Raw genomic sequence first — 27,186 nt, 5'->3', positions numbered from 1 at the left:
CGTACCGAATACGAACCGAACGGCCAATCAGCGAAGAGACAGGCAGACGCATTCACGCCTGTTGCCAGACCGGTGACGTCAATCGCCGACCCACCCCTCCTTTCCTTTGTTGGGGTATTTCCTGAGAGAAGTGAGAAAACAGAAGAAAACAACCACTTTCAGTCACCAGACACCTCGGCTTTTCAGACTATATTAGATGTGAAATAACTGTAATGTTACATGCAACATCGTCGAAAGGATTAAGGTAACAATAGCGGTAGCTTGGTGTTATGTAATGCCAATCCCTCCGTCAAATACCAAGGTAAACACGTCAACAATTTAGATCTACTAAATACTGCATACTTTTGCAAAGGTCCGTCGTACCACACTTCCTATCTGCGTGGGTTAAACCTGTTATGCTGTGTTGAAACCAAAGTCAACAGGCTGTAATGATACACAGCAGCTCTTGTCTTTAAGATGCCCATCCCCCCATCTCTCATCTGTCCCCTTGATAAAAACAAAACCTTGACCATTTTACTAAAAACGCTCATTTAGCCACAGTGGTGGAAAGTAACTGCGTACATTTTCTCGAGTGATGTATTTTAGTACAATTTTGAGCTACTAATTTTGAGCAACTTATAGTTTACTTCAGTATTTCCATTTTATGCTACTTTATATCTCCACTTCACTACATTTAAAAGAAAAAAAATGTTTTCCACTACATTAATTTGACAGTTTATCTTTCAGATTAAGATTTTAACATAAAAGTTTTACATAAAACATTAAGTGTGATATATTGTAAAATATTTAATCAGTGATTTCCAAAACCAGTTACCAAAAAAAACAAGTGTGTACTTGTGGCCCGTTGTCACAAGTGTCTATGACCTGTTAGCAGTTCCTCTGAACCTCTCAGATGGTTACATTTGAATAACTGTAATTGTCCAAAATTTCGAAATAAAATCAAGGATTAGTGAAAAGTCAAAAAGTGACCATAGATTTGAGTAGCAGAACTTTGTTTTTTGCTTCTTTTCTACCCCATTAATGACCTCACGTCCGCTCACATTCGTTTTGTAACCACAGGTTGGGAACCACTTTACTAAATTAACCTAATAACTTGTTCAAACTAGCTCCACTTTGACCAGCTACAACAGTTAAATGCTGCTTAAATTGTTACCATCACTTAAAATACTAACTATACTAACTGAGCCATATATAAGATGTCCGTCACAGGGGAACATTTAACAGAGTGAGTGCTGTTACATTGATATTAAGTATTTTGTTGATCATACATCTGTACTTACTTAAATAAGATTTTGAATGCAGGTATTTTAATGGTTATGGAGTGTTTTTAAACTGCGGTATTGGTACTTTTACTTCAGTGAGGGATCTGAGTACTTTTTTCCACCAGTATTTAGCCCTCTTATCAAAACTCTTAATTAAGAGCTACTAAGTTAAGCAATTTCTATTACACCAACCAGTGGAAGACCAGTGAAATGAAAACTGGAAAGGGCCCCCCTCCCCCAACATTAGATTCCTATCACTTTTCAAATAGTGATGATAGGTCATTGATGAATGCACAGGGATGATGTTACTGTACCCATTGTACCATAATTCAGTGTAAGCTTTGATGCAAAAAGCCCAATTCATATTTAAACCTTGCAAATGAGCACCACATAAATGTCATACTACCATAAATCTGTAGCAACAAATGGAGGCGTCATTGGGGGTAGCTGAATGGGAACTTTCCTCCCCCCCGATGTTTTATTGAGTTAACCTAGAGTTACAACACCACACACAGTTTAGAATGGACTCTGTTACACCTGAGAGCAGATGTGTGTGGGGTTACTAAAAACAAAATTAAGTATAAATAATAGCAGGTAATGTTACAAGAAATTATTCACATGCATGACACTCACACCCAGTAAATTTACAGGGTAAACAAAAACATTTTGTGTGTGGCTGAATCTGGTTTTGAACGATTAAAAAAAAAAAAAAAGATATAATTTGGCTTTTTTGTCATTTGACCCGAGTTATTTTGTTGCCCTGTTATTTTATTGGAATAATTTTCTCTTCTATTCTTTTTCTTTCACATTTCATATATCATGTGTTAGACTGGGGTACTTTTGTTTATTTTTTAAATTTTTTAAAAATGGTTTCTACTTTCTTACAGCAGCTACTTAATGTTGCTTTTGAAAAATGCTGTTCTTACTTTCCTCCTAGCCTTTCAAAGAACATTACCAATTTCTTTCATACTATAAGCCCTAGCATCAGGTTTAAGGGGAGTCTGCAGTCCAAGTCCAAAGAATACAAAACATCTATCGTGACTGATTAACTCATAACAAAGTCCACGGTCAATGTTACCCTCTCTACCTTGGTGTCTTGATTTTAAAAGAGCTGCGCAACACAGTCTGCTGTGCTCACAGCTGAAGGCCATGGAAAGACACTCCCCAGAGCAAAGCAATCTCAGAAGGGGGTTGTGCCCATCAAAAGTCTATGTATGGAAAGTAGGTCACTGAGAGGCTTCTATAGGTCGTACAGAACATTGGAGACCATCGAATCTCCATATTTGACCTGTTGCAAAGACTTGGAGTGTAAATACGTCGTAGACATAATGAATGTACAGTAGGCCATCCTGGAAAGTGGAATGTAAATACATTAAAAACAAAAAGTGGTGTACAAAAGCTACCAGGTTCATTCTTTTTCTCAAAGAGGCATGTCTTGGTCCCTCACTCTCCGTTTTATTGGCCATTTACAGTAGGTATTGGGTGTAAAAGGTCAAAAGTAAACGATAAAAGGAGTTTCACGTGAATTTGAATAGTCTAAAAAGTGTCGTGAAACACACCCAGACAAAGTGAAGTTGGATAGAACAGAAGCAGAAATGGTTTCACACCACTCAACAATAAATTATGCCCATTTCAAAGATTTTTTGTATAGAAACAGTAAACACATTCAAATGAAATCTCTCTTTTGTGTTGCCAAGTTTTTTAAAATTGATTTTTTTCCATTGTGGTTTGATGGGACACCTTCACGTAACACAAAATAGACAGAATACACTCATACAAGGAACATACACTCCTTGATTAAACAACTGTACAAAATCTAGTCTAAAAACCACACAAGAGCCCCCCCCCCATCTCTCTTGTTAAAACATAGAAATCAGAAATTGAAACCTTCAATTGGCAGATAAGCAACACAAATACAGACCCAATGCCAATACCTGGCCCTTATGCCCCATGGCTGCATAACAAAGAATGAATAAATGAACAATTAAAAATAAAAAATAAAGTTGAGAGTATTATTATTAGTAAAAAAGTAATCTCACTGTCTCACAATATTTCAGTTCCGCCTGCCTTCAACCAGGATATACAGGTATGGAGAGCCAACATTTTTACAGGCCCACAGCACATTGATAAGGTTGTTGAAGCCTTCACTCACCATCTTGTTTCTGAGGCACTGACATGTCTGGCCCCAGGTGTCCTTCTAACCCAAAACGCCTTTGAAGTATTTTGACATTTCAAAACAATACACTTCCTGCGTTTTCAACTGCTCTGTGATGGACGACAGTAAATGGCCATGAGCAAAAGTGACTGGGTCGTTGTTTCTTACATCAGTACAAGCCGGGCCGTGGCTACCATTGAGGACACTGAGGTCAAGTTTCTCCATATTTTTTTTTCTGGGGACTTTCTTTTTAACGTGGGAGAATTTCACAGTTAAAATCTTAACACATGATGGGTCTTTTATCGATTCCGATATTTTTTTTGACTTTATAGTATGGGTCTGAAATGTTCCAATGATTTCTTAGGACATTTTCTGGTAGGAACCATATAATCTGATGCTAATTATAAGAGAAATAAGCAACGCTCTGAGTCAGCTCAGTTAGAGTTGGTTTTAGGAACAGATGCCTATTTTTGTTCGTGTCCTTGGAATAACTGCTCTGTTTAATTTACGTCTTGAATGAAAACACAACTGAACAGCTAACTCAATCATCCAAATATGAAAAATCCAAATGGTTGATTAATTATTTGGGACTTGGATTTGTGTCATCAGAATTTTACCAAATCCTACAGACCTGATTACAATTGCAAGACAACACAAGTCCTTAATACCCCTTGAAAATGTAACTGAAAAATACTGAATGCTGTGCTATAACAGAGGAGCGAGTCTTGTACTTCACTGTTTACTACCTGAATATTGTCGGGGAAAAGGGGAAAGAAATAGGAACATTTAAGAAGTTTTTAAAGATCATTGTAATTTTTTAAAATGGAAAGTTAGTTCTATTTGATCAGTTTTTAAGGTCTTTATATTTTCAGTTTTTGATTTACCCTGATAAATATGTACAACTAAATTTCTCTTTTAATTTGTGAATACGTGTTTATTTTACAGTTACGTTACTTATTTATTCCAAACACTACAGTAAGTTAATAATAAAGCATTATTAAACCATTTAGCATTAAGTAATTTGATTTGTGTTTTACGTCTCAGTTATCTGATGCTGCTCTCTGAAGGTCTGGCACCCTGGAAATGAGGAGAGGAAATCTGATTAATGGATTCGAGCTGAATCAATCTGAAACAGCGATGCGGGCCCTGACGTTTGTGTCCCGGGTGATTTTCTAAAAAGGGATTGTGTAACGGGATGATGTAATCCATCTGATAATTGACCATTTCAGGCTTCATTCTGTCCTGTTATCCGTTCTGTTGAGCTGCACCTGGCCAGACAGTGACTGAAAAGAAATTTTATTGAAGCTGTATTGTCTGCCCCTAATCACATTTCCTGTCTTCTGGCCTGCTGGATCTATCAGGTCAGAGGAGAAGAAGACGTGGCCAGAGCACCAGACATGGCTTATTTCAGGGCCAGTCGTTTTCTCTTCTGTTTTCATTTCAAATCAATAATTTATTTGAATAATGTCTAAATATAAACACGTCGCAAAGCATCTCTTTCTGGCCTATTTTCTTGTCATGTAATTTGATACATTTGTTAGTCCTAGTTCCTCTGTTGTTCAGCATACTGTTCTTAAATTGAGAGGCTGAAATAGGTTTCCAATTTATTTCAGAATGCCTCAGGTATGTGAGTTTGTGACCTGATTAAATTATTATTGAACTACTAACGTACTTCATTTTTACCGGAGGGAAACAAGCTAAATTAAACAGCCTCTGTTGCAGAGGAGACTGTTTGGTGAGCGTGACTTTTGCATCTACCAAGAATAATAAAGATTAAAACAATGAATAACCTTTTAACTCAGCACCAACATTATGATACACCCCGATCAGTTGGTGAGTCACTCGTGGAGCCCGCTAGCTCAGGGTTGCTTAGCATTGCCGCCTTGTGTACCACAAGCGGAATTACACTCCGGCCCACCCACTGAAACTGTGGCTTCGGTGGGCATTCGGCAATGATGACTGATGCAGAACACAAAAGAAAAACATCAGAATCCTTGTGAATTGGCAATTGAAACTGGTTGATACAACTCCGCGATTACTTATATTTGACTATTAAAAATTCTAAATACCCGATTAAACATTTCAACTGAATGAGCATGCGTTGGTAAAACACAGGGGTTGATTTCAGGATAATCATGTCCGTAAAAAAGGATGATATTGAAAGAAGTAAATGGCACTTTCTCTTTGTTGTGACACCAAGAGCAAAACAACTTTATTATATCATCTATTTTAATGCACACACACTTACAATCTTGAAACTAACAAACCAGACATGATTAAACCCCCTTTTCATTATCTTGCCAGTCCTGCCATGCAGAGGAGTCAAGCATTTAAGGTACTCCTGTAATCCTTCCAACAGTTTGACTTAAAATAGCATAAACCATGTGATCCTACAAGGAAAGGGTGTGTATGTGTATGTGTATGTGTGATGGCAGATACTGTCTGTCAAATGAAGATGGAAGACGGTGGAAAGTAATCAGCGAAAGAGGTGGAAGGGAAAACTCTTGCTGCACGGATCGAAATAATCCAGTGGCAAGATGTCTTTAGCTACGTTGAGTAGGGAAAAAAATTAAAGTAAGGTTACTAATCTGAGCGTGAAAGTTCAGGTTTGACAAGATAATGTAGAGTCAAGGTTCCCTTACTAGTTAATTAATGCTTGAGCGAGATTGCCCTCAGCTTTGGGGTAAGGAATTCATGGCCCATCTGCAGTTTTTCAAAACCTAGTGTGGGTTATGATGGGTTTTTCCTCCTTTTTTATCGACGTGTTTTTCACACCTAGCATCCAACACCCCGGCACTCTTCCTAAGTGCTCTCCTCCCCCAGAGCCCATGACCCCGTCTGCTTGAAAGCAACACGCCGTCCGTGAAGGACACCACACTCAGAAGTGTGTGATCGCCACACTTGCTCTCTGTTTTGTGTAGGGAAACCTTTGATTTGACAAATCCACTTCAGTGCGGACTCGTGATGGATAGGTGAACTTCAGCTATATGTAATCTAACCAATCAAACACAAGTGGAATTCACTGCTGTCATTTTTCTCTCAGTTTCATCACTGAATCCAGCCGTAGTCATAATAATTCAAAAGAACATAATTTCCTGTCTATCATCTCTCTTCTCTGTCTCCTCCTCCTCCTCCCTCTCTCCCTGCCTCTCTCTCTCTCTCTGTCTGTCTGTCTCTCTCTCTCTCTCCCCTGTCATCACCGCCACCCTACACATCTTCTCCCCTCACCAAAGCACTTTTTCACCAGTCTGTAGATTTTTGCAGTAATGCTGGGGTTGCGCTGCTGCTGAGCGAGACGGGAAATCAGGAAACCACTAGTAAAAGAGAACATTAGGTAAGCTCTTCATTAAAGGTTTGCTTTGAACTGGTGTTGGGATGATGTTAGTTATAAGGAGAATATGTTCTTATCATTGGGCAACTTCACTTGTATTCCGTAGATGTATTTTTGCTTTTGACCTATTTTATATAGCTTCTCTTTTCTATTGTCGTCGCAAAGTCATAGATTTCAAGTAGTCATTTTATTACTTATGCCACACTTTTGATATTTTGAAACAATGCGGCAGGATGCAACAGTGACTCAAGAGGTTATTGCCACATCATATTTCAGCATGCATGTTACTAGTGATGTGACTAAAATGGACTATTGGTATTTTCTGGCTTTCTTATAAAAGACGTTTTCCTTAGGCACTGCTGCTGCTGCTTTCTTTAACGGACAGTCATTTTTATAAAGATTGGTTCTTGAGAGTCAAAACGCAACACTTTGACAATCAAGATTTTCACAAGGGAGAAAGGAGAAAGCCGGTGGCGGTGTAATATCCACAATGCATGCACCCATATGGCCCTTCATTGAGACTATTGTCCCTCAAGTCAATAAGGGGCTGTGTGGAAAGTAATTTTACTTCCACCGCTTCTGCCCATATATATTTTCTGTGCTCTCATAAGGCAATGTGGTATTTGTGATAAAAAAAAAAAAAAAAATGGAAATGGAAATAATGGAAACTGGAAACAGAGTAAAGGGAAAACAATGGAATGAAGGGCGCAGTCACCTGACTGGGTGACATCTAATTCCAAGAAGGGGGGCGGTCTTCGTCCCATCAAATCTGATAATAGGCAAACAACAGGAGTTTCCTGTGAGACCGATGTTTGCAGGTGTAGCTCCATGCACTTACAGGAAAAACCCCTGCTAAAGTGACTGAGGGAAATATGAATGAAATATGAATTATATGCATGAGCTGAGTTCATAAAATTACCACAACTGTCACCTGACTTACAAATGAACACTTGTTGAAAACCTACGGCTACTGCTTTGCATGCTGCTGAGAGCGATGACATCCTAGGATTTTTAGGATTCACACTGAAAACACCATGATCTGACTGGCTGTATTATTTTTTTCTACAGAATATAATACATACATAAGGAAAGAGATCAGGTGCTTTGGCTTTTTAAACAGTTCAGAGTTCAGTCTGTGTTCCTTGAGGAGAGCTTTATGGCTTGCTTTTGTTCTACATGGCATTTTGCGATTATCCCTCCAATATGATCATCAGCTGATACTGTGATGATCATAGTCTGTTTGCCCTGACCTCTAAATGACTTTCTGTCTTGACTCACAAATGTTAATGTTCCTCTTAAGCACCAAGTTCAATATTGACAAAGAGAAAGATGTAATCACATTTTCTACTTAGCTACATCACCCACATTTTTTTTTCTCAACGGGAAGTTTCTTGTTTTTTAATAACTTCAAGGTGAATGTTTGTTATCATTCAAATAATGACAACAAAATCAGAAAAGTGTTTCATTTTCCCTGAAGGATTTTTATTGTAGATTGTTGGTATTGCTACTGTTATTTTATTTTCTTGTTAATTGTGCAGGATGTATTTACTTTGTTTCGTCGTTACACTCATGCATTTAGTTTACAAATTCTGGTTCACGAATTGCATTATTTTTATTATTCTCTAACAATGCTGTTTTCTGATGAAAAGCAATGTTACATCAAATTCTTTGTTCCAAGAAGTATGTTTCGTTGATAGCAGTTAAGGTAATAAATGAACATTATAAAAAAATATGTTTTTACTTTTCAATCTCTCCTGTTAATATTTCTTTGCAGAAATCCTGACTTTCATTACATTTTGTTTCAGATACATTTGTTATTCGTATCATTTCAAAAAGAACAACAAATTCAAATGATAATTTACTTTATTTCCAAATTACAATCTAGCATTAGCCCAGAGGGTGATAGGTGAAATGGAGGAATGTACATCTTCAAGACTCACAGAGGTCAAAGAGAACGGCTCATCACAAATAGGTATGCAGCCGTCGGTAAATACATTACCCTGTTTCTTCAGAATTATATTTCTGTTTTTTATCAAATGCAATAAAGATGGCAGTTGTGGCTTCAGTTCACTCGTCTACTACGATTTGTAATGATATTCATTTTTGTTTTTCCTCAAAGGTAACAATTCTTGCGAGAATCTGGAATGCTACATGGTCCTGACTAAAGTAGAGGAGAAAGCCATCGGCTCCATCTGTTTCCTGGGAGGTCCTATCACACTGCTCGAAAATGCTCTTGTGCTGGGCGTGATCGCTGCCACAGCCACTCTGCGGCAGCGGCCCTCCTATCTGTTCATCGGCAGCCTCGCTCTGGCTGACGTCTTTGCCAGCTGCTTCTTCACCACTAGTTTCCTGGACTTCCACCTCTTTCGTCGCAGCGATGGCCCCAATGCCTACCTCTTCAAGTTAGGTGGTGTCACCATGGCCTTTACTAACTCAGTGGGAAGCTTACTGCTGACCGCTCTGGACCGCTACCTTTGCATCTACCGGGCCTCCAGCTACAAGGTGCTACTGACGCGCCGGCGAGCCCTGTTGAGTCTGCTGATTCTCTGGAGCGTCACCATCTTCATCTCCTTCTTGCCTCTGATGGGCTGGAGGTGTCCCACAGGCATTACTCCACCCTGCTCAGATCTGTTTCCCTACATCAACCCGGACTATCTGGCCTGCTGGACCAGTTTCATCCTGGTGGTACTGGCTCTTATTTTGGGGGCTTACTCTCTCATCCTGTGGAAGGCCCACCGTCATGAATCCTCCATGACCAGCCTCCACGGAGCAGCAGGGACAGGCCATGCCCGCATGAGGATAGATATCCGGTTGGCTCGTACCTTTGGCCTGATCCTACTCATACTGGTGGGCTGCTGGCTTCCTGTACTTTCTTTCATGTTAGCTGACGTCTCTTTGATCCTGACCCGCAACCAAAAGAGGGCCTTCGCCTTTTGCAGCACCCTCTGCCTTCTTAACTCTGCAGTCAACCCGCTGCTGTACGCCCTGCGCTGCAGAGAGCTAAAAATTGCTCTGCTGCATTTATTACAAAGGCTGTGTAAGATTGGGAGGTGTAAAACGTGTACAGAGAATTTAACCCCAGGACTACCGACCACAGAAGACAACAACTTTACTGTCATCTCTGAGGAGGAGATGCCCAGACCCACCCAACTCAAAACGGTCTCAGAAATGGTCAACAATCAGCAGCTGAATGTCAGACAGTGAAGGAGGTGGAGAGTTGAATTGAAGAATTAGCTATACAGATGGAAAAATGTCTAAGAAACGAATATGGCAGTGGGCTGGTGGTGAAAATGGTGATTCAAATCAACTTTATACTGTAGGTTAAGAATCCAATCTACAATACCCAATAGCGGGATTTATTGTCATCAAAATATTAGCTCTGTAACTTGCCTTTTTTGAACAAGACTATCTTGGTTAAAAAACTATAAAACAATTAGTCCTGAATATTGTTAGTAGTTACAGGTGATCAGAAACATCAGAAAGTTTATGAAATGTGGGAAAGCTGTGACTTATTGTGGTTTATATGCAATTACAACAACTATAAAACAGGGCTTGTAGGGAGAAAACATTAACCCTGGGAAATAGTTTGTCATCATTACACATTACTTTAATCATAACAATTACAACACTGGGGATTAGTTAGATTATGATTAACTGTTAACCATTATTATTATTATCTAAGTATGATGATTCAGTATATAGTTATCTACTTGCAAGTAGGACACAAGGAGTTTTGTTAAGAATTTTGTGATAATGAGTAGGACCGGGGGGACTTTTAATCTATGTCACTGAAAATAAATCTCTATGCATTTGTTTAGGTTAAGCAAATGCTCTAGTGTGTGCTGGGCTTTTTTAAGTGAGATGATGTAATGTGGCCATCTAACCCATAACCTTTGACCTCTCATGTCATTGCTTTAAAGCTCTCACTCCTATGAAATATTGAGTCCTGTGAACTGAACTGCTGACTTAACTTTTGGGTCTACGATTTGTTTTTGGCTTGCTTGTTTATGTATGAGTGTTTGTCCGTGAGCACGCGGGAAGAGAGGACCCTGTGGGTTGCCTATCCTATCTGCACATGAATGCCAGGGCTCCACAAAAGCCCCATGCATGGGAGGATTTCACACAATGTTCACCACATGAAACCAAGCAGTGTGCTGAGGTAAATGACGCACATGCCAGGAAGAGAAAACGAACACAGGCACTAGAACACTCTTTGCAAGAGAGAAAACCAGCAGCTGCAGTAAAGCACATGCTCACATGCACTTAAACTTACAGCCGCACATAGAGTAACAAAATAGGATAATCACAAAAGGTCTTACAATGCTTGTTGATCTTAGGTCATTGGATGGTATTCAGAATATGTTAAAACCACTATATCAACTGATTAAAAATAATACTTGACCTCGTTTTAACTCTTTATGTGTTTGTTTTCGTGCAAATTCCATTAGTTTGACTCATAGCGTCATCCATACTCATTGTCAAGTGACCAAAAAAAGGTTGGAAGTCTGGTGTTTACAATGATTTGCAATTGTACAGTATCTGTCTCTGTATCAGTCTTCTTTAAATATATGTAAATACTAGTATAATATATATATATATAAATACATGAGAAAAACAAATATATACTTTAATATATTACACAATTAACTCTTGCGATTGTTAAATCTTAAATCTTCTTATGTCCTGTAAATTTCCTGTCTTTGGAAAGCACTTTATGTCTTTGCTTGAAAAGTGCTCTATAATAAAACTATTATTATTACCGTACCGCATTTATATCATTTATGGTAGACTAAATATCAGAAACACCTCTCAGTATAATTCTATACAATTCAACCAAATCAACAGCATCTCAGCCTACAGCCCCCAAAATGAAGGGGAAGAATTTTATCTTTAAAATCCTACACATAATAACAGAAAACAACCGAATATATGAATAATTAGAATAATGTATTATTATGATTAATAATATGATTATTATTACTTTCTATTTATGCTATCCCCTCCTTTAATCTTCTCCGCATAAATAAATTCTACAAGGAAACATCTGCCAGTGAAAATCTTCATTGATTCCTATCATTTTTACAAGGAGATGCTACAATGCAACTTAGCTAATTTATATTGGCGAATACCTCCCACCACATTTTGTTTCAATCAGGGATGACCAGAGTTCATTTTATCTTATGTGCAGGGTAAACTTCTTGCACAGGAAACAAACTGTCACAGCTGGAGGGACATCCAGTAGGGGAGACCGCAGCACATATAAATTATTGGGTGATTCATTACTTGACAATGCCAGTTTCAATGGGTTACTCAGAACAATAGACTGTAGTGAGTCTGTGACTGGTTACTACCTCCACCAAGGAGGCTGTTTTCACCCATGCTGTTGGTTTATTTGTCAGCAGGATTACGCAAAAAGTATTGAACCGATTTGCGCCGAACTCGGTGGAGTCACGGGGAATGGGCCGGGGAAGAACCCATTAAATTTTGGGGTAGATACGGATCATTTACTATGAATTTGAATTTTTCTGTCTTAACTCCGGTGTATGTTTGACATTGGGCTTGGTGAACATACAGTATGTTCTCTACTGAGTGCCATTCTAGATGATGCATGTGACACAGTAGGAGTGGTGTGGAGCATGTAGCTGATAAAACAAAGCAAGACAAGATCGGGAGTCAACTATCTGTATATACAATACAAATGATTTCACGCAATGCATACAAAACAATATGGTTCCTCTTTTGAGTCTGCATGTATAGGGTTGGCAAGTTCTCTTTGAAATCTGAAATTTATTTCAGATGACAAATAAATAACAGAGACCATATGGTAAGAAATTATAAAAAAGAAAAAAAGACAGTTGCTCAAATACCACAGTCAAAAGCAATACAACACAATAACACAGCGTAGGATTTCTGCAGTCTTGAAAAAGATGTAGGCTGCAGCTACATCTTACTGTGTCTGCCCCTTTTACAATACACATCCTTTTCGACATAAAGAACTAACATCACGCCAAAGTGGCTTTCTGATCATACATTTTTATATTTATTCGATAGATTATTTTTAAGCATTAAATCATTGAAAACTTACTAAGTTTGCTCCATGTTTTCAATTCCTCACGACAGCTGTTCCATAAATTCACGCCTTCAACTGAAATAGCCTACAATTATTTTTTACATTGGTCCTCAGAATTTGCAAATATGCAAATTCCTCTCAAATCATAACGTCTTTCTCTTATTTTAAACAACCTTTTGATACACTCAGGTAGTAACTGACTTTAATTTTAATAAATAATGAGTTTTCTGGTTCATGGTAAGTAGTTTTAGCTCTCTAATAACTCTTCGCTGCTGAGGGACTTTACCCCAGGTCATTATTATGCAGGGACGCTGCCTTTTGTAAAGAGTTATTTATCTAGCTGATATCCATTAATAATATATCCACAAAATTTGTGTTTATTTTGCATGGGAAATATAAAAAAGTAGGTGGGAGCTGTCAGTTATTGACAAACGGTAAATAAATAATAAAATCTGCTCTTATACTGAGGGAGATTTAGGGCTAACATCACTGGAGTTCATTTTTTATTTACCTGATTTACCTGACCACCACCACCAGACGTCTCGTGAACCTTCAGTTGGAGTTCAACGGAAACCAATCGCCAGTAACAATAGGGTTGAGCGGCAGGGAAATGCAGCGTTAGGATGGCCCAGGGGATCTCAAAAGCACAGCCGATTCTAGTATTTATTGCCTATTTTGTTTTTAAAAAAAGTGTGTCTCGATAACAATTCCAATTCAACTCACTGGACATCAAAATACTTTGTTGTAAATATTTAAACACCCCTCTTTCGTCTAATGGTAGGCTCTACCATTGTGACGTTTTAAAAATTCAGCAGGCAGGCTCGGCCGTTGGCTCACTACTCAGAGAAGAAAATCCGTTGTTGTGTGTAGAGGAAGAAAGACTCAACACATTCGAAAAACGTTAAACATACAAAATACGACCAATAAAGCCCAGTTTTTGCGGGTCGTTTTTTCTCCAGCTTATCCGTTTCCCCGTTTTGTTTAGCTAACATGGCTTGTGGAGCTACGTTAAAGCGGTCGATGGAGTTTGAGGCCCTCCTCAGTCCCCAGTCTCCCAAGCGGAGAAGGTGCAATCCACTACCGGGGACTCCTGGCACTCCGTCCCCGCAAAGATGCAACCTCCGTCCCCAAGTCGACAGCCCAACGCATTCGATGTCGCCTCCGGCCATAGGAGGCGAGCACAGGCTCACCCCAGGTATGAAATTATACCAAATTTTACGTCTTTTTCTGCGTTTCAGGGTGGGTGTCATGGGGGAGGGGGTTTGGGTGGAGTGGAATGGATAGCTAGCTTGTTGAGAGAATTCAAATGGGGGTTGGAGGCTAAACGTTAGCCCGGCTAAGCTAACGTCAGGAAGGGGAACGTCGTCGCTAATTTACCGACACAGATCATTTTACTAATCATAATAAATCAGCAGACGCACAAAAGTAGAAGGGTCTCTGTAGGTATCAGTTGGTGGCATCTTGCCAGCTAATTGCATTGTTGCATAGTTGACTGAGTTAGCTTACATAGGCAAATGTTAATTTGGTAACGAAAATATTGACGTAGATTGAAAGTTTTTTTGCTTAGCCAAACCAAATACTATTTCTGTGGAACGAATAAAGCAACATGACTGCCATTATCAGCTTAACCTGTACAATCCGGTGCTATGGTGTGGGCTAGCACGGCAAATATATGGATATATTCAATTAAACAATAATTTCAAAACTAACTGGATTAAACAATGGATCCATCTTATACTTTAACACCTGGGTGACAGCCTAGCCTGTTGGCTTTCTTGGCAAGAAAAAATGGCATCACAGCAGCAGGCACATCATTGCAAGCTGTTAATTAGGAGTTGCCTGGGTAATGTCCCTTTTCTTTAGTGCCACAATTGTCTTGCTTTGAGGGTGGGGGATTACCATTATGCACCATAACCATTTCTTTTCCTCCTCAGGCCTGGAAGGCATTGTTCATTTCCTTTATGCCTGTACTCTTCTCCCCCGTTGACTTGAAAGTGCACCTCCGCTGTGAGCATTGGACGGTGTGGGGCACATACGTAGACACAAGATAATTACCTAGGTGTCTCCACTGTGATCTAGAAGCATTTTGTATGTGCCAGTCCCTGAGATCTGGGCAGCATGTCAGCAGTGAGGCCTAATCATTATGCTTTTTGAATTCTAATGTTAAAGAAATGCCGGACATCCTTGAATGTATTTGATCACTTCACTGCTGTGAAATTTGAGAGGATTACTGAGACATCTCTATTACCTATACTAAGGTCTGTTGTTAACTCCTACTTTGACATTATTGGCATCCACTACAAATTGATTGGCTATAGCAGACATATCATAAAGAGCATGGTTTCTTTTGGTGCCAGTTAACCCTCCTGTTGCTATGAAGTTTGTCTTCCACCTTGCGACCAAGTACTGACAATTCCTGTGTCCACGAAGAAATCAGAAATGCACAGATGCGTTCTTTATAACTAATTTTTATCGTCATGGAACTGTTTGGAGAAACGTTTTGATTTAGGAATGTTCCACCCCTCATAGTCACCCCATGGCTATGCGTCACTTGTCTTCTCCATTAGATTGGTTAAATCCAAGAGGTTTAAATCTCCCTAATTCTAACTTTTTTTTTTTTTTTTAACATCATAGATTATCAACCTCTTTCCATAACATAATCAGCTAAGAGTTGGGTAAATTATATACTATTGCTATGTGCCTGTCAGGCAGCATCTCCCCTTAAATCTGTGCTCCCTGTCTTAGTTTTTCGGCCGTCATTCTTTAATGGGAGATTTACTTGTGGAGGAGGTAGAATAACTTTTTACCTAAAAAAGAAAGTGAAATGCAAGCTGTGAGTGAAGATTATTTTCATTAAAACAGACTAACAAGAGCCCACACAGTCCCAATTTGCACAGTGTGCCGGCTGCATCATTTATTAAAACAAAGGGCAAAGCATGGTCTCCATTGTTCCTTCTTTTGCATTCTAAGAAAAAATGTGCTTCATGGTGCACATCAGTGAAAGATGATGCCGAGGGGCGGTGCACATCACTCATTGAGAAAGCCAGGGAAGGTTTGCTGAGAGCATTAACACACACCAGCACAGATGTAGGTGTTGATGGAGATGTCGTCACAGCTGGCTTCTTGTAAAATGCTTTGATTTCTGCTTCTGGTGATCCGTGTAACTCTCTTGGTTAGCCAAAGGGTCGTAATCATTTAGTGGTGTTTTATTTGAGAAGTTGCAGGGCAGTTCCATGTAGTTGCTGATGCCCGGAGGTGAAGATATATTTTATTGCCCCTGTTTTTGCTCATGCTATTTATACAATATGATTTGCTTATTATGTTTCTTCTACAGAAAGGTGTTTATGGTGTAGCTATGTCGTATATAATAGCGCACAACATAAATCATTAGGATCAGTTTATTTCAAGTTGTCTGTACTGATGTCTGGACTTTATGTTAAGAATCCAACAGGCCTTCAGTGTGTTCTATTTCTTTCAGACCCTGGCTGCTAAGCTGAATTACAGCATAGCAGCTGCATGGGTGAAGTAATGTAGATTTGTCTGCCACAGACATGAGGTCTAGATACCAGGTATTATGCTCACCTTCACCCAGAAAAAGGCCCCTCATGGGACTTGTGCTACGAGCCTGCCTTTCTGCTGTCGTTTGCCAAGTGAAAGCAGTTTTGTATTAAGCAAAAGGTCAGCTGTCATCCCTCCCACCCGTGTCTACCCAGACATGCTTTCCAGCTAGTCAGGTTTGCTTTTGGTGAGCAGGGCTGTGTGTGCCAACGACACACAGGGATATGACAATACCAAGGTATCTTTGGGTAATTATTTCATAGTGTAGATAGGATCACCCACTCCATTCTCCTCTGCCTCATTCTTGTGCTGCCAGTCTGGGCTTGTGCTCTGGTTAAATTCCCCCAGATGACAGATGAGCCTGGTGGTTTCCTGGGACACGATGTTACCTAAAAGGCAGGGCACCTAAAAGGTGCGCATGTCATAGTTCAGACCTAAAATCTTCTAACAGTATTTCATTCAGCAATAGCAATAGCTAGGGATACATCGATCCAACGTTCTCTCTCCTGATACTGAGTATCAATATAAAACCAGTGAGTTTTCTTTCTTTCTTTATTTTTTTTGGAAATTTAAAATCTTAATCCCCCGTTGTTTACATCTCTTGCAGTATCGGTACTTGTTATAGTTTCTGGAAACTGGGGGGGGGTCTGCGTCTGCGAGGACAGTCACAGGGAATGACATGAAAAAAATCATGCCTTCTGAGTTGTCAAAGAGAGACAAAAAAAAAAAATGCTCCTGGCTTCTGTGCTTGGTATGTGCAACAATTTCGTAGGCAAATTACAAAAATTGTGTCACTGTACCTGACTGTATTTGTTCATAACCCCACCACAAATCCTAAAATTTCAGTTACAATATAGTTGCTCTGCTACATGTTCCAAATGCAGTGAGAAGTTTTGCATTGGACTACTTTCACATATATTGTTAAACCAATCTTATGTGAACTAAATTTGCTTGCTATTGTTTTAGAATATAATGTATATAATGAGGTTTATTCCTTTTTTTTTTTTTTTTTTTAATTTGATGGCAGCTTTAACAGGCATGTAGTAAGTCATGGTGGGAAGCTTGCTAATAAAACCCATATACATTATTTGTTGATACTGGTGTTACAAGTGGACAATAGCTGTGAGATTTTAGACCACTAAATGCTATATTAGCCCAGCCAGAGTTGATCAGACATGTCTGGAAATAACTTATTCCTCTGTGGCAAGCTTCTTGGTAGTCTGTTCAGTTGGTATTTCCTATTTCTGCTGTTTTTAACTAATAGTGGTTACTCTTAAATTGTTTACTGCAGAAGGGCAACTTGGACTGACCCATAATACATCAAAAACTACTTCCTGGCAGTTTGGACATGCGGGAACCCACCTCCCCCCACAATCCTGTAGCAGTAAAGGGTGAAATAAAATGAGTCAGCTTTGTTTTCTCTCGACCACTATTTCTAATCTGGCCCATCTCCTGTTGTATTCACTGTTTTGCCTGTGCCTAAGCCTTTTAGCCAAGGCTTTCTCCGCTGTGTTCCCCTGGCTCCCGGAAGTCTCTGTGATTGATTACTTGGCCTGGTTGTGGCAGGGTCATTGTTGCCAAGCAATGGCCACAGTTGAGCTACTAGTCGTTGGCAGAAACTGGAAGTGTCAGGCAGCAAGAGAGGGTTTCACTTGTGAGTCAGATGAACCCTGGAGTACTGATAATCATCTGTCAGTAATGAATGTCTAGCAGTTTTACACTACCCTAAATCTATTTAGTAAATGCAGTCATACATTTGTCATACAGGAGATAAGCATTGATATGATGTTTGTCATAGGTTAATCCTTTGTTGTCCTCAATCAGAGACTGAAGACTGCAACTGTGGTTTATACACATCAGAACTAAATCACAGAATTACACGAAATTAGGGTACCAAACAAAGTTAGTTTTGGAGCCAGCATTTTGCTCCCTTTTGCTGACCAGCTTATACAGTCTTTGTCTTAACAACAATGACATTGGGTTCCCGTTTCTAAAGCAAGGTTTCCCCTGGGAAATTGGTAAGTGGAGGTTGTAAGATCTCCAAAAAAAACCCCCCCAAAAAACACGACCAGTACCTGCCAGTGAGCTGCTCTTGGGCACTTAGACTTAATTTCTCTGATCTTATTTTACTCTAAAAAAATACCTATATTGTCTTAGCCATTTACTTAATTAATTCTAAAAATCTGTAGAATAGCTATAATATGGATGCATGCAGGTACTATAATTTCAATCCACTATCATTTGTTGTATTTTTCAATTAATCTGCTGATTAGTTTTTCAATTAATGCCTGGACTTTATATTTATGTTAGAATACAGTGAAAAATGCCCATAACAATTTCCCAGAGCTGAAGGTCAAATCTTCACATTGTTTGCCAGACTTGCATTCAATAACCCAAGGAGATTTTATATACAATACTGTAAAACTGAAAAATACAGCAAATAAAAATACTTTCGAAGCTGTAAATATTTGGTATATTTTTTTGATTAATTGATTATCAATTATATCGTCACTTTATTGTCTGCCAATTTACTAAACTGTCAATATGGCCATTTCAAGCAAAAATACTATTCGATATTCACCTGGAACTGTTTGACCATACTTCACCATAGAGCCCCTTTGTGGGTTGGGGATGATTTTATTCTCTCTTCAGTGATATAGCTCTATTTAGAGTGAAAAGCCCGGTGGTAACTAAACAAACAGAGCCTGTCGGATTAGGACCCTGTATTGTTGATGCTGGAAGGTTTCAGAGGCCACGTGTAGCAAGAGGAAGGGTCTCAGTGAAGGCACCAGTTCAATAATGCATGACCACATATAATATTTCTTTGTTAAAATGATAATAAAAATAAGAATTTTATTTGTATAGCACGTTCAAGCTAGGGGCACAAAGTCCCCGCCAGTACAGACAAATAGAGGTGAAAATGCCTCTATGGAGAACATCCTGCTTTCTTCACTATCTAAACAAACTGACTGGTGAGCTGGCTGAAGTGGCAGCATGGCTTCTAGCTCTTGCTCCCCACCCAAGATAAATGAGGCACAGTTTGTAGATAGAGGTGAAACATGTATAGAGATTTCACGCCTAAGCAAATTTAGTAAGGTAAAGTCCCTTTTCTACATTTGGTTATCAGCTCTGGTTCAGGCCATGTTATTTCTGTTGTTGTTTTTCCCAGGACTTTTTTGAACTTTAAACTTTATAATCAGACATGTGTGTTGCAGGCTAGGATCCATGTATAAGCTGTTCTGACACTGGACAGCAAGGTAGCATAAGGTTCATCCTAATGAGGAAATATGATAGAGATAAGGGGCTATCCACGGTGCAAAAACCACATTTTCATGCACCATCATTGTACTATGCACGTATACCTACAGTAGTAGGTATACCTGTGATTTTACGTATTTAGCTGTAACTAACAATTATTTTCATTATTGATTAACCTGCCCAGAATTTTCTAGATTAATCAATTAATCGGTTGGTCTAGGTGATATCATTAAATGTCCTGTTTGTCCAACCAACATTCCAACACCCCAAAAAATGTTATTCACTATCAAGAAAAGCGGCAAATTCTTACAATTAAAAACCTGGACCCATCAAATATTTGCTGTTTTTGCATACAAAATGACTTTAACAATAAACCAATTATCAAAATAGTTGCCAAATAACTTAATATTTATTTATTTATTTATTTTTTGGATCAATTTCACATGCATTGCCATATTGGTAACTGCTTTCTAAAGCACACTGTAAGTTTTCAAATGGACATCCTTCCACCCAGGCACCCACTGTCTCATTAATTTTACCATGGTCTAAAAATGTCATGGTGGAAGTAATTTATGAGCAGGGACAGTTTCAGTTCTTCTTTTTTGCTGTGCCCAAGTGCATGAAAAACAGTGACATCTTTGCAGTCACCTGCAAACAGCCATCTTTGTGATGCAAGAAACAACTAAAGTTACATAACTTTTAATGACATACATACTGCATCATGCTTAAGGCTGGACTACTGGGGTTGGTTTTTCTGACAACATAATATGAATTGTTAATGCTAGAACACAAATCTTGGGTGTTGGAGCATCTTTGAAAGCACCAATGAGGACAAAGATGACTGATGAGAATGTTGAGCCAGCAGTACACTTAAACTAAATTTCTATTTCACTTTATCAAAGGTAATTTTTTCAGGTCAACATCCAAAAGAGGTGATTGTCACAGAGTGCAAAAATTAACATTTCGTCGATCACATCCCTGAATACACATCCAAATCTACCAAGGCTGTTGCGTTTTTTACATTGTTAAGCTCCAGTCAGAGTAACATTAAACAAAGAATATGGTAATGGTAGTTTTTGTATATCCTAAATGTAACAGCAGATAATCTTCTTAAGTACATGTATTTACTGGTGTGCCCCTTTTCAGGAAAATGGGAAGGGGCGATTATCATATGACTGTGCATTTATTCAGGGCTGTACCTATACAGTACATAGCTGGGTAGTAGAAGCATTGGTAATCAAGTTTAGCATATAGAGAGACAAGTATTGTTCTGTTTTACATTGACCGCATTGTAGTCTAGTATCACACAAATACGTTTACTTTGTACATCCATAAAAACCTCAAGAATCTGTTCAACCACTAACACAGGCCTTAGAAGAATGAGAGGCTTTTACTTTGTTACAGCCTAGTAAAAAACTGATTTATGTTGCAACTTAAAGCTCAACCTTTTCACTAGATGTAGCTTGGCATGATGCTGACGTCATGAAAAAGTTGGAAAGAGAAGTGAAAGCAATACAGTCACAAGATCAGAAAGCTTGTCGTAAGTCAGCTGTGTGTGCGTTTGCTACAGCTGTAGATATGTTAATTTCAGATCTGTACTTTCTGTCAATGAATGTTTTGTTTTAGAACCCATATTAGATCACAGGTAGGACAGAGGAAGCGAGCGTAGCTGTAGTTTATTTAAGAACACTGTGGATGATTACTACTTCGTGTAATAGCCCCCGTTCAAGTTGGAATACATTCAACATTGTATGAATGTGGTTGTGGTGGGTGTATTATTGAAAAAACACACATTAAATACCAAACTATTGAAAATACTGGTAGTTTCATTCCTGTAATGAATCATTGTTCAACTCATTGAATATAAAACAATATCCTGGGACAACCACCACCAGATAGATTTTAAAAATCAAAGATAGCCTCTCATGAGCAAAATAAAGACTTAAACAGAGCACTGCACATTATGTCCTTGAATTCCACAAATTTTTATACTATATGATGGTTGTATTATAATAAGTAAAGGTTCACAAAAATGGTGTTTGCATGTTATTGTGAGAGAGCCTGGAATGCATTTTCTGTGGGAGCCCACTGGGCCCCTCATGTTACCAATTTTCTGACTGGTTCAAACATATCAGTGGGCGCGCTCTGTCCACTTTGGGGTTTTTTTTGTTTTGTTTTTTTCAAACACCTTGTTCCTGTTTTGTTCCCCACAGAGCAAATCTTCCAGAACCTCCGTCAGGAGTACAGCCGGATCCAGAGGCGGCGGCAGCTGGAAGGGGCCTTCAACCAGACCGAGGCCTGTAGCTCCAGTGACGCCCCCAGCCCCAGTTCATCCCTTAACGCTCCCAGCTCCCCACCAGGTAGGAGCATTGACAATAGACTTTGCACAAATTTATACACTCTTTATGAGTGCTACAACTCCAAAAGCTGAGTATACAGTTCGGAATTCCCCTTCTTTTGCTGTTGACTGCAGAGTGCCATAACATTTTAGTTGATTATTAATGACAGTTTACAAGGATTCAGATTCATCTGGGTTTTGTGAGAGATGGATGTGATCAAATAACATAACTGCTTCGTTTTGTTCTGGTTAGCAGGTCTACGACATGAAGTGAAAACCAACTCCGAAAGCAAACCATTAAAGAGACCGAAATATACATCTTTTTAAGCCAGGTTTAGAGTTGATCGCTAGTTTGACAAGTTAGTTACAAATGATAAGGTAATTTATTCTGCAAACCCTGAGCAACTCAAGTCTAAAGAGGAAGGCTCATCACAGGGCAGAGAGATTGTGATTCCAGATGTGAGTTCGTAAAACATTTGTGGATGTTATGCCAAATCCAACGTGTCTCTCCTGTGAGTTTAGTCTCACCCTTTGGAAATTCCTCAATAGTGCTCTTTATAATCATTTTGTCAGAATACTGTTGCATGTAATGGATGTGTTTCAGATGGAACTCCAAATAAGTAGTACTTTCATGTCTGTTCATATCTAAAAGGATAACAAATCAAACATAGATGAAGTGCAAAAGTGACATGGAATGATTTATATTTACTGTGATAATGTGAAGAGTTCCAAAATACAACAGATGACACACAGATTTCTTTTTAAACCAGATTTCTGTGTAAACCAGTTAATGGATCCAAATGTCATAAGAGTTGAATTCTAAATCACAGAATACTAAATGCGTGAAAGCAAACTAATTTAATTCTTGGTGGTTGACACAGTTTCATCCAAACAGAGCAAACGATGATCAAGTTTTTTGCTTTTCTTTAAAAATTGCACTCATAAATTTACCCTTTTTTTTTTTTTTTTTTACAGTCAAGTTTTTTTATAGTGAAAAATCAATTACCAACTACACTAGCAATGTAAATGTGTGTAGATTGTGGCAGATATACAGTTAGTTTAGTTCATTTGTGACTGGACTGCAACAGTGGGGTCAGCCCTATAAATGTGAATGTTTGTCACTGACTGAGTGAAGTTACAACATTGGTCAGCCGGCCGAGTGTTGGAGTGTCCCCTTTGGCCATTGCTCTTTCAAACTGAATTGGCACAAACAGTTTCTATTACATCATCAGGGGGCCGTTTACAGGCAGTGTTGCCATCTTAGCGCCTTTGTCGCTAGATTTACCGACTTTTCACACACCCTTTAACCTTTTTTTTTTTCCCCAAAAGCCCCTAGCGACAAATCTGGCAACTTTTTTGGACAAACATTAGCTCTTTTCTATAGAAGACAGTAGCCCTATTGCCCTACGAGTGAGAGGTTGGGCTTTCTCTCCACAGGCACACCTCTCTATACATCTGATTCAGTTGAGTGCACGTGAGCAGCCATAGACGTGAATGAGCTTCTAACTTTCTCTCTAAGTGATCATTTTACAAGTAATTATAACCAAAATCACAGCCCAGTCGTTGTCTTTAACTCATGTGTTTGGTGATTTTTGTCAGACAATGTCATGGTTATAGGGTAAGGATTTTAGCAGTCGGGAGCCGCTTGTAAATAGCTTGGAAGTGACTGCTGGTTAACATGTAGTCTTAATGGGCCGTGTTTCAGTCACTATTTCATACTTCTTCCGTTTTCTAACAGCAGAAACAGGAAACCTAGTAAAAGAGAACAGCTTTGTTGGGAATTCGGCTGTATTAAATTACTGTATATGTCGGCACAGAGAGTAGGAGAGAAGCAAATAGGTAAACGCTGAAACTCACTGAAACTAGACAGAATGCAAGTACCCGATGATTATGCTAATTAGCATTATCAGAATTAGCATTACGTCATTTAGTGGCATTTTAATAACTTTTCCAGCAGGCTTCAGCTGCTTTCCAGGGAAAGTAGTTGTTTACAGCAGTTCCACAACAATTTTCAACTACATCCTCAATTTTGCACGCATAATTGATCATTTATTTTAAGAAACATGGTAAATTAGCTTTGGAAACACATTTGTGCTGCAATAATAGAGGAGCAGTTTGATGTGTTAAGCACAATTTGGCAGTTAAGGTGTGAGATGTAATCCAAGCCCCAGGCCTTCAGGCTCCTGTGCTTCCCTCTTACTCTGCAGAACAGTGTCATAGATCACACCTACTAGACTTTGACTAACTCACCACCTCCTATCGCTGAGACTGCGGTTCAACCTTCATTCTTCCTCTGCCATCCTCGCCTGTGATTTACAAAGATTTTAGTTTTACCAGCTCATAGCAGACCTCAAATACCACTTGGTAACGAATCACCTTGCTAAAGCTGGCTCCAGTTGTACTGTGATAGAGACATTGATGAGACACGAAGAAAGGGCATTTAGTGCTGCATGACCTCGTTGGTCCTGCAGAGGTGAGGGACGACAGAGAGCAAAGCTGTAAATTTTCACCTGGCCAAGCACCTATTTCTAGAGAGAGAGAGGACGATTCTGTCTAGGTGACATATCATTGCACAGGAGACTTTAGTGATTCAGACTTTTTATAGCTGATATAATTTTGTGTTCCACAGGTGCCTCAAGGAAGGACCAGCCCTCGTTCACACTGAGGCAGGTGAGCTACCTGTGTGAGCGCCTGCTCAAAGACCACGAGGAGAAGATCCGGGAGGAGTACGAACAGATCCTTAACACAAAACTTGCAGGTAAAGATCGTTCTTGTATGTAGAAATTTAAAAAAATTATTATAATTAATATCAAGACCCACAATTCATATGGACGCATTTTTTACATTTTGGCAGTGAAGATCGGTATAAGTGTCACTATAATGACAAAAATCCTTCCCTCTCCCTTATGAGTGTCTTTTCACATCATAACTGATCATGTCTGGAGTGCTAGCATCCATACTTTTCCTCAGTTTGTATGAGCTTCTAACTGCCAAGATTGTAAATGGGCAGGGAATGGCAGCTGGAGTGAACAAGTGCAATAAAATAGGTTATAATTTTGTTTAGCAACTGAAGCAAAACTATATTCACTGTAACTGTATGTCCACATTAAGCCAGTTATATATATATTTTTTTTAAAAAGCATATTTTTCTCTGTGTAGGTCTTCTGTCTGCACTAAGCTGATGTTTTTCTTACCCAACAACAGAATTTTTCCTAGAGTTTTGCTCTAGAGTGTATAAATTTAAATGCAGGCTTGTCATTAAACTGTATTTAAGTTGATTTTGTCAGACGACTGCAGCACAGCAGCTTTGGAATGACTGCTGGTTAATGGTATTTATGAGCCGGGATTGTTCTGTTTTCTGACAACAGAAACAGAAAGCTACATAAATGAGAACAGCTACTGTTTATCGTGGGCTTGTTTGTATGAAAATGTAGTATAGGTAATCACAGAGCAGGAGGAGACTGACATAGGTTTAACAGGCTGTGGCTCAGGAGCCTTACCAGATTTTGGCCTTGATCTGCAGTTTTGTTGTTTGCCACGTGAATAGAGGATGAAGTGAAAGAAAAGATTTAACAGTTTCCCGTTGTTCAGGTGTTTCAGTGTTGACAGTTATCTGTACAAACAGACCTGGTAATGCTGGTGTGGATGCAAGTCATTTTCACACAAAACTGTTTTGAAAATTAGTTGGCTTAGTGAGGACGTGCTCTCATTCCTCTGCTCCATCTGGTGTTTGAATCTACAGCACACAGCCTCACCTCCATCTTCTTCTCTTTCCAGAACAATATGAATCTTTTGTGAAATTCACACAAGACCAGATCATGCGAAGATATGGAGCCCGGCCTGCTAGTTGTAAGTATCTTAAAACATTGCCTTTACAAAGAGGAATATTCTCCGTCAATGTACACATTTCTTGTTTAATCAGTGTTCAGAGTTGAAAACCATGATCTGATGTTCATCTACAGCATCAATCATTTCATTTGTTTCAGATGTCTCCTGAACTCACGTGGATTAGATCCCAGCTTCCTCTCACAAGATGGCTGCTCTTCCACTGCCCCCTTCCACTTGATTTTTCATTTTATTTCCCAATTTTTTTCCCTCCATCTCAAACTGTTTGGGTGCCATGGTTTATCCACTTTTTAATCCAAAAGTTAATTTCTTTCTTCAAAACTATTGCTGCTGGCCAAAAGTTAGAATCTGAAAGATAAACTGTGTATGAAGCCTGCCCTTTTTTGCCCTTTTTCTTGTTGACATGCTCTTTCTTGAAATCCTGACTAAAGCAGATCTGTGTCAAAGCTCTTGCTGGCGCTGTAGAAAAAGCTTATTGGCTCATATGATCATTCTGTATAACCTTCCAGCAGCTGTATTTAATGGCTCCTGCTTCTCACATTGTCCCACATTTCTTGCCCCCACCACCACCACCCTCCTCCCTCCTCACAACTCTTTACCCGAATGTGGATTTTTCTCCCTTTTGAAAAAAATAAAAGTTCTGTGATTTAAAATCTGTTGTCTGGGATGTTGATTTAAATCAAGTTTTGTAATGTTTTGCAATATGGGTAATGGCAAAAACAATTTCACCACAAGGTCAATGGTGGTAGCTCTTCTGGAGGATTTGGATTGCATCCTGTTTTCTTCATTACCAGATGAGTGCTGTAGATGTTCACATCAAGTAGACGTTCAAATTATGCCAGACTTGGCTAATTTTGCTTTCAACATTGTTTACCCTGGCAATCAAATTTTCAAAAGAGGCAGTCTGTCATAACTTTGAGCCACCATAAAACTGAAGTGAACATCTTGGGGCCTTTGACTTTTCTTCAGACAAAACAAGATATCTGCTGTCATGACCTTTGGCTTTGGAAAACTACAATGGGAATTTTTCATCATCTTCTGACATTTAATGCAAAATAGTTAGTCTGGTCTCACCAGAATGTCCATGCTGTCGCTGTTCTACACGGGTTATGGGTAATAGTCATTTTGAAGTAAAAATGGGCTTTTCCTCAATGGAGTTCTGACCCAGATTCATTGTCAGGACAATTATTGATTTATTCTTTTCTGCACGGTATAATGTTGGTGAAAGCGTTTTCATTGCCGTCGTATATTCTTTGCAACCACCCTTCCTTGTCGACGTTTAACGTCGCTCCGTTGTTCTTAAATGAGGGGCCTAGTGCCACCTGGTGGTACATGTAAGGTAATACAAACATGTATATTGAAGTCGGA

General features: G+C 39.1%; 2 protein-coding genes across 2 annotated transcripts; both read left to right on the top strand.

Annotated features, from left to right (window-relative positions):
- The first annotated feature begins 58 nt into the window (after positions 1-58).
- Positions 59-11,352, top strand: cnr2 (cannabinoid receptor 2). Its single transcript, XM_040117168.1, has 4 exons — positions 59-301; positions 6,651-6,751; positions 8,634-8,720; positions 8,868-11,352. Exons 3-4 carry the CDS (start codon positions 8,660-8,662, stop codon positions 9,950-9,952), a joined length of 1,146 nt encoding a protein of 381 aa, XP_039973102.1. The 5' UTR covers positions 59-301; positions 6,651-6,751; positions 8,634-8,659; the 3' UTR covers positions 9,953-11,352.
- Positions 11,353-13,378: 2,026 nt separating this feature from the next.
- akirin1 (akirin 1) lies at positions 13,379-26,467 on the top strand. Its single transcript, XM_040118935.1, has 5 exons — positions 13,379-14,013; positions 21,848-21,994; positions 24,602-24,730; positions 25,750-25,821; positions 25,959-26,467. The coding sequence occupies exons 1-5, from the start codon at positions 13,809-13,811 to the stop codon at positions 25,967-25,969; spliced, it is 564 nt and encodes a 187-aa protein (XP_039974869.1). The 5' UTR covers positions 13,379-13,808; the 3' UTR covers positions 25,970-26,467.
- Positions 26,468-27,186: the final 719 nt, after the last annotated feature.

Source organism: Xiphias gladius, chromosome 22 (assembly GCF_016859285.1).
Source record: "Xiphias gladius isolate SHS-SW01 ecotype Sanya breed wild chromosome 22, ASM1685928v1, whole genome shotgun sequence".
In the NCBI taxonomy this organism is placed as follows: domain Eukaryota; kingdom Metazoa; phylum Chordata; class Actinopteri; order Istiophoriformes; family Xiphiidae; genus Xiphias; species Xiphias gladius.
The sequence above is the reverse complement of the archived record's forward strand: the minus strand, read 5'-3'. Positions and strand labels throughout refer to the sequence as shown.

What these genes read in the sequence shown, in the direction of transcription:
- cnr2 (XM_040117168.1), top strand. Translation starts at nt 8,660, where the DNA reads ATGGAGGAATGTACATCTTCAAGACTCACAGAGGTCAAAGAGAACGGC. An exon ending in GAACGGCTCATCACAAATAG is followed by an intron (nt 8,721 to 8,867) that starts GTATGCAGCCGT and finishes TTTTCCTCAAAG; the next exon opens with GTAACAATTCTTGCGAGAAT.
- akirin1 (XM_040118935.1), top strand. Translation starts at nt 13,809, where the DNA reads ATGGCTTGTGGAGCTACGTTAAAGCGGTCGATGGAGTTTGAGGCCCTC. An exon ending in CGAGCACAGGCTCACCCCAG is followed by an intron (nt 14,014 to 21,847) that starts GTATGAAATTAT and finishes TGTTCCCCACAG; the next exon opens with AGCAAATCTTCCAGAACCTC. An exon ending in CCTTAACACAAAACTTGCAG is followed by an intron (nt 24,731 to 25,749) that starts GTAAAGATCGTT and finishes TTCTCTTTCCAG; the next exon opens with AACAATATGAATCTTTTGTG.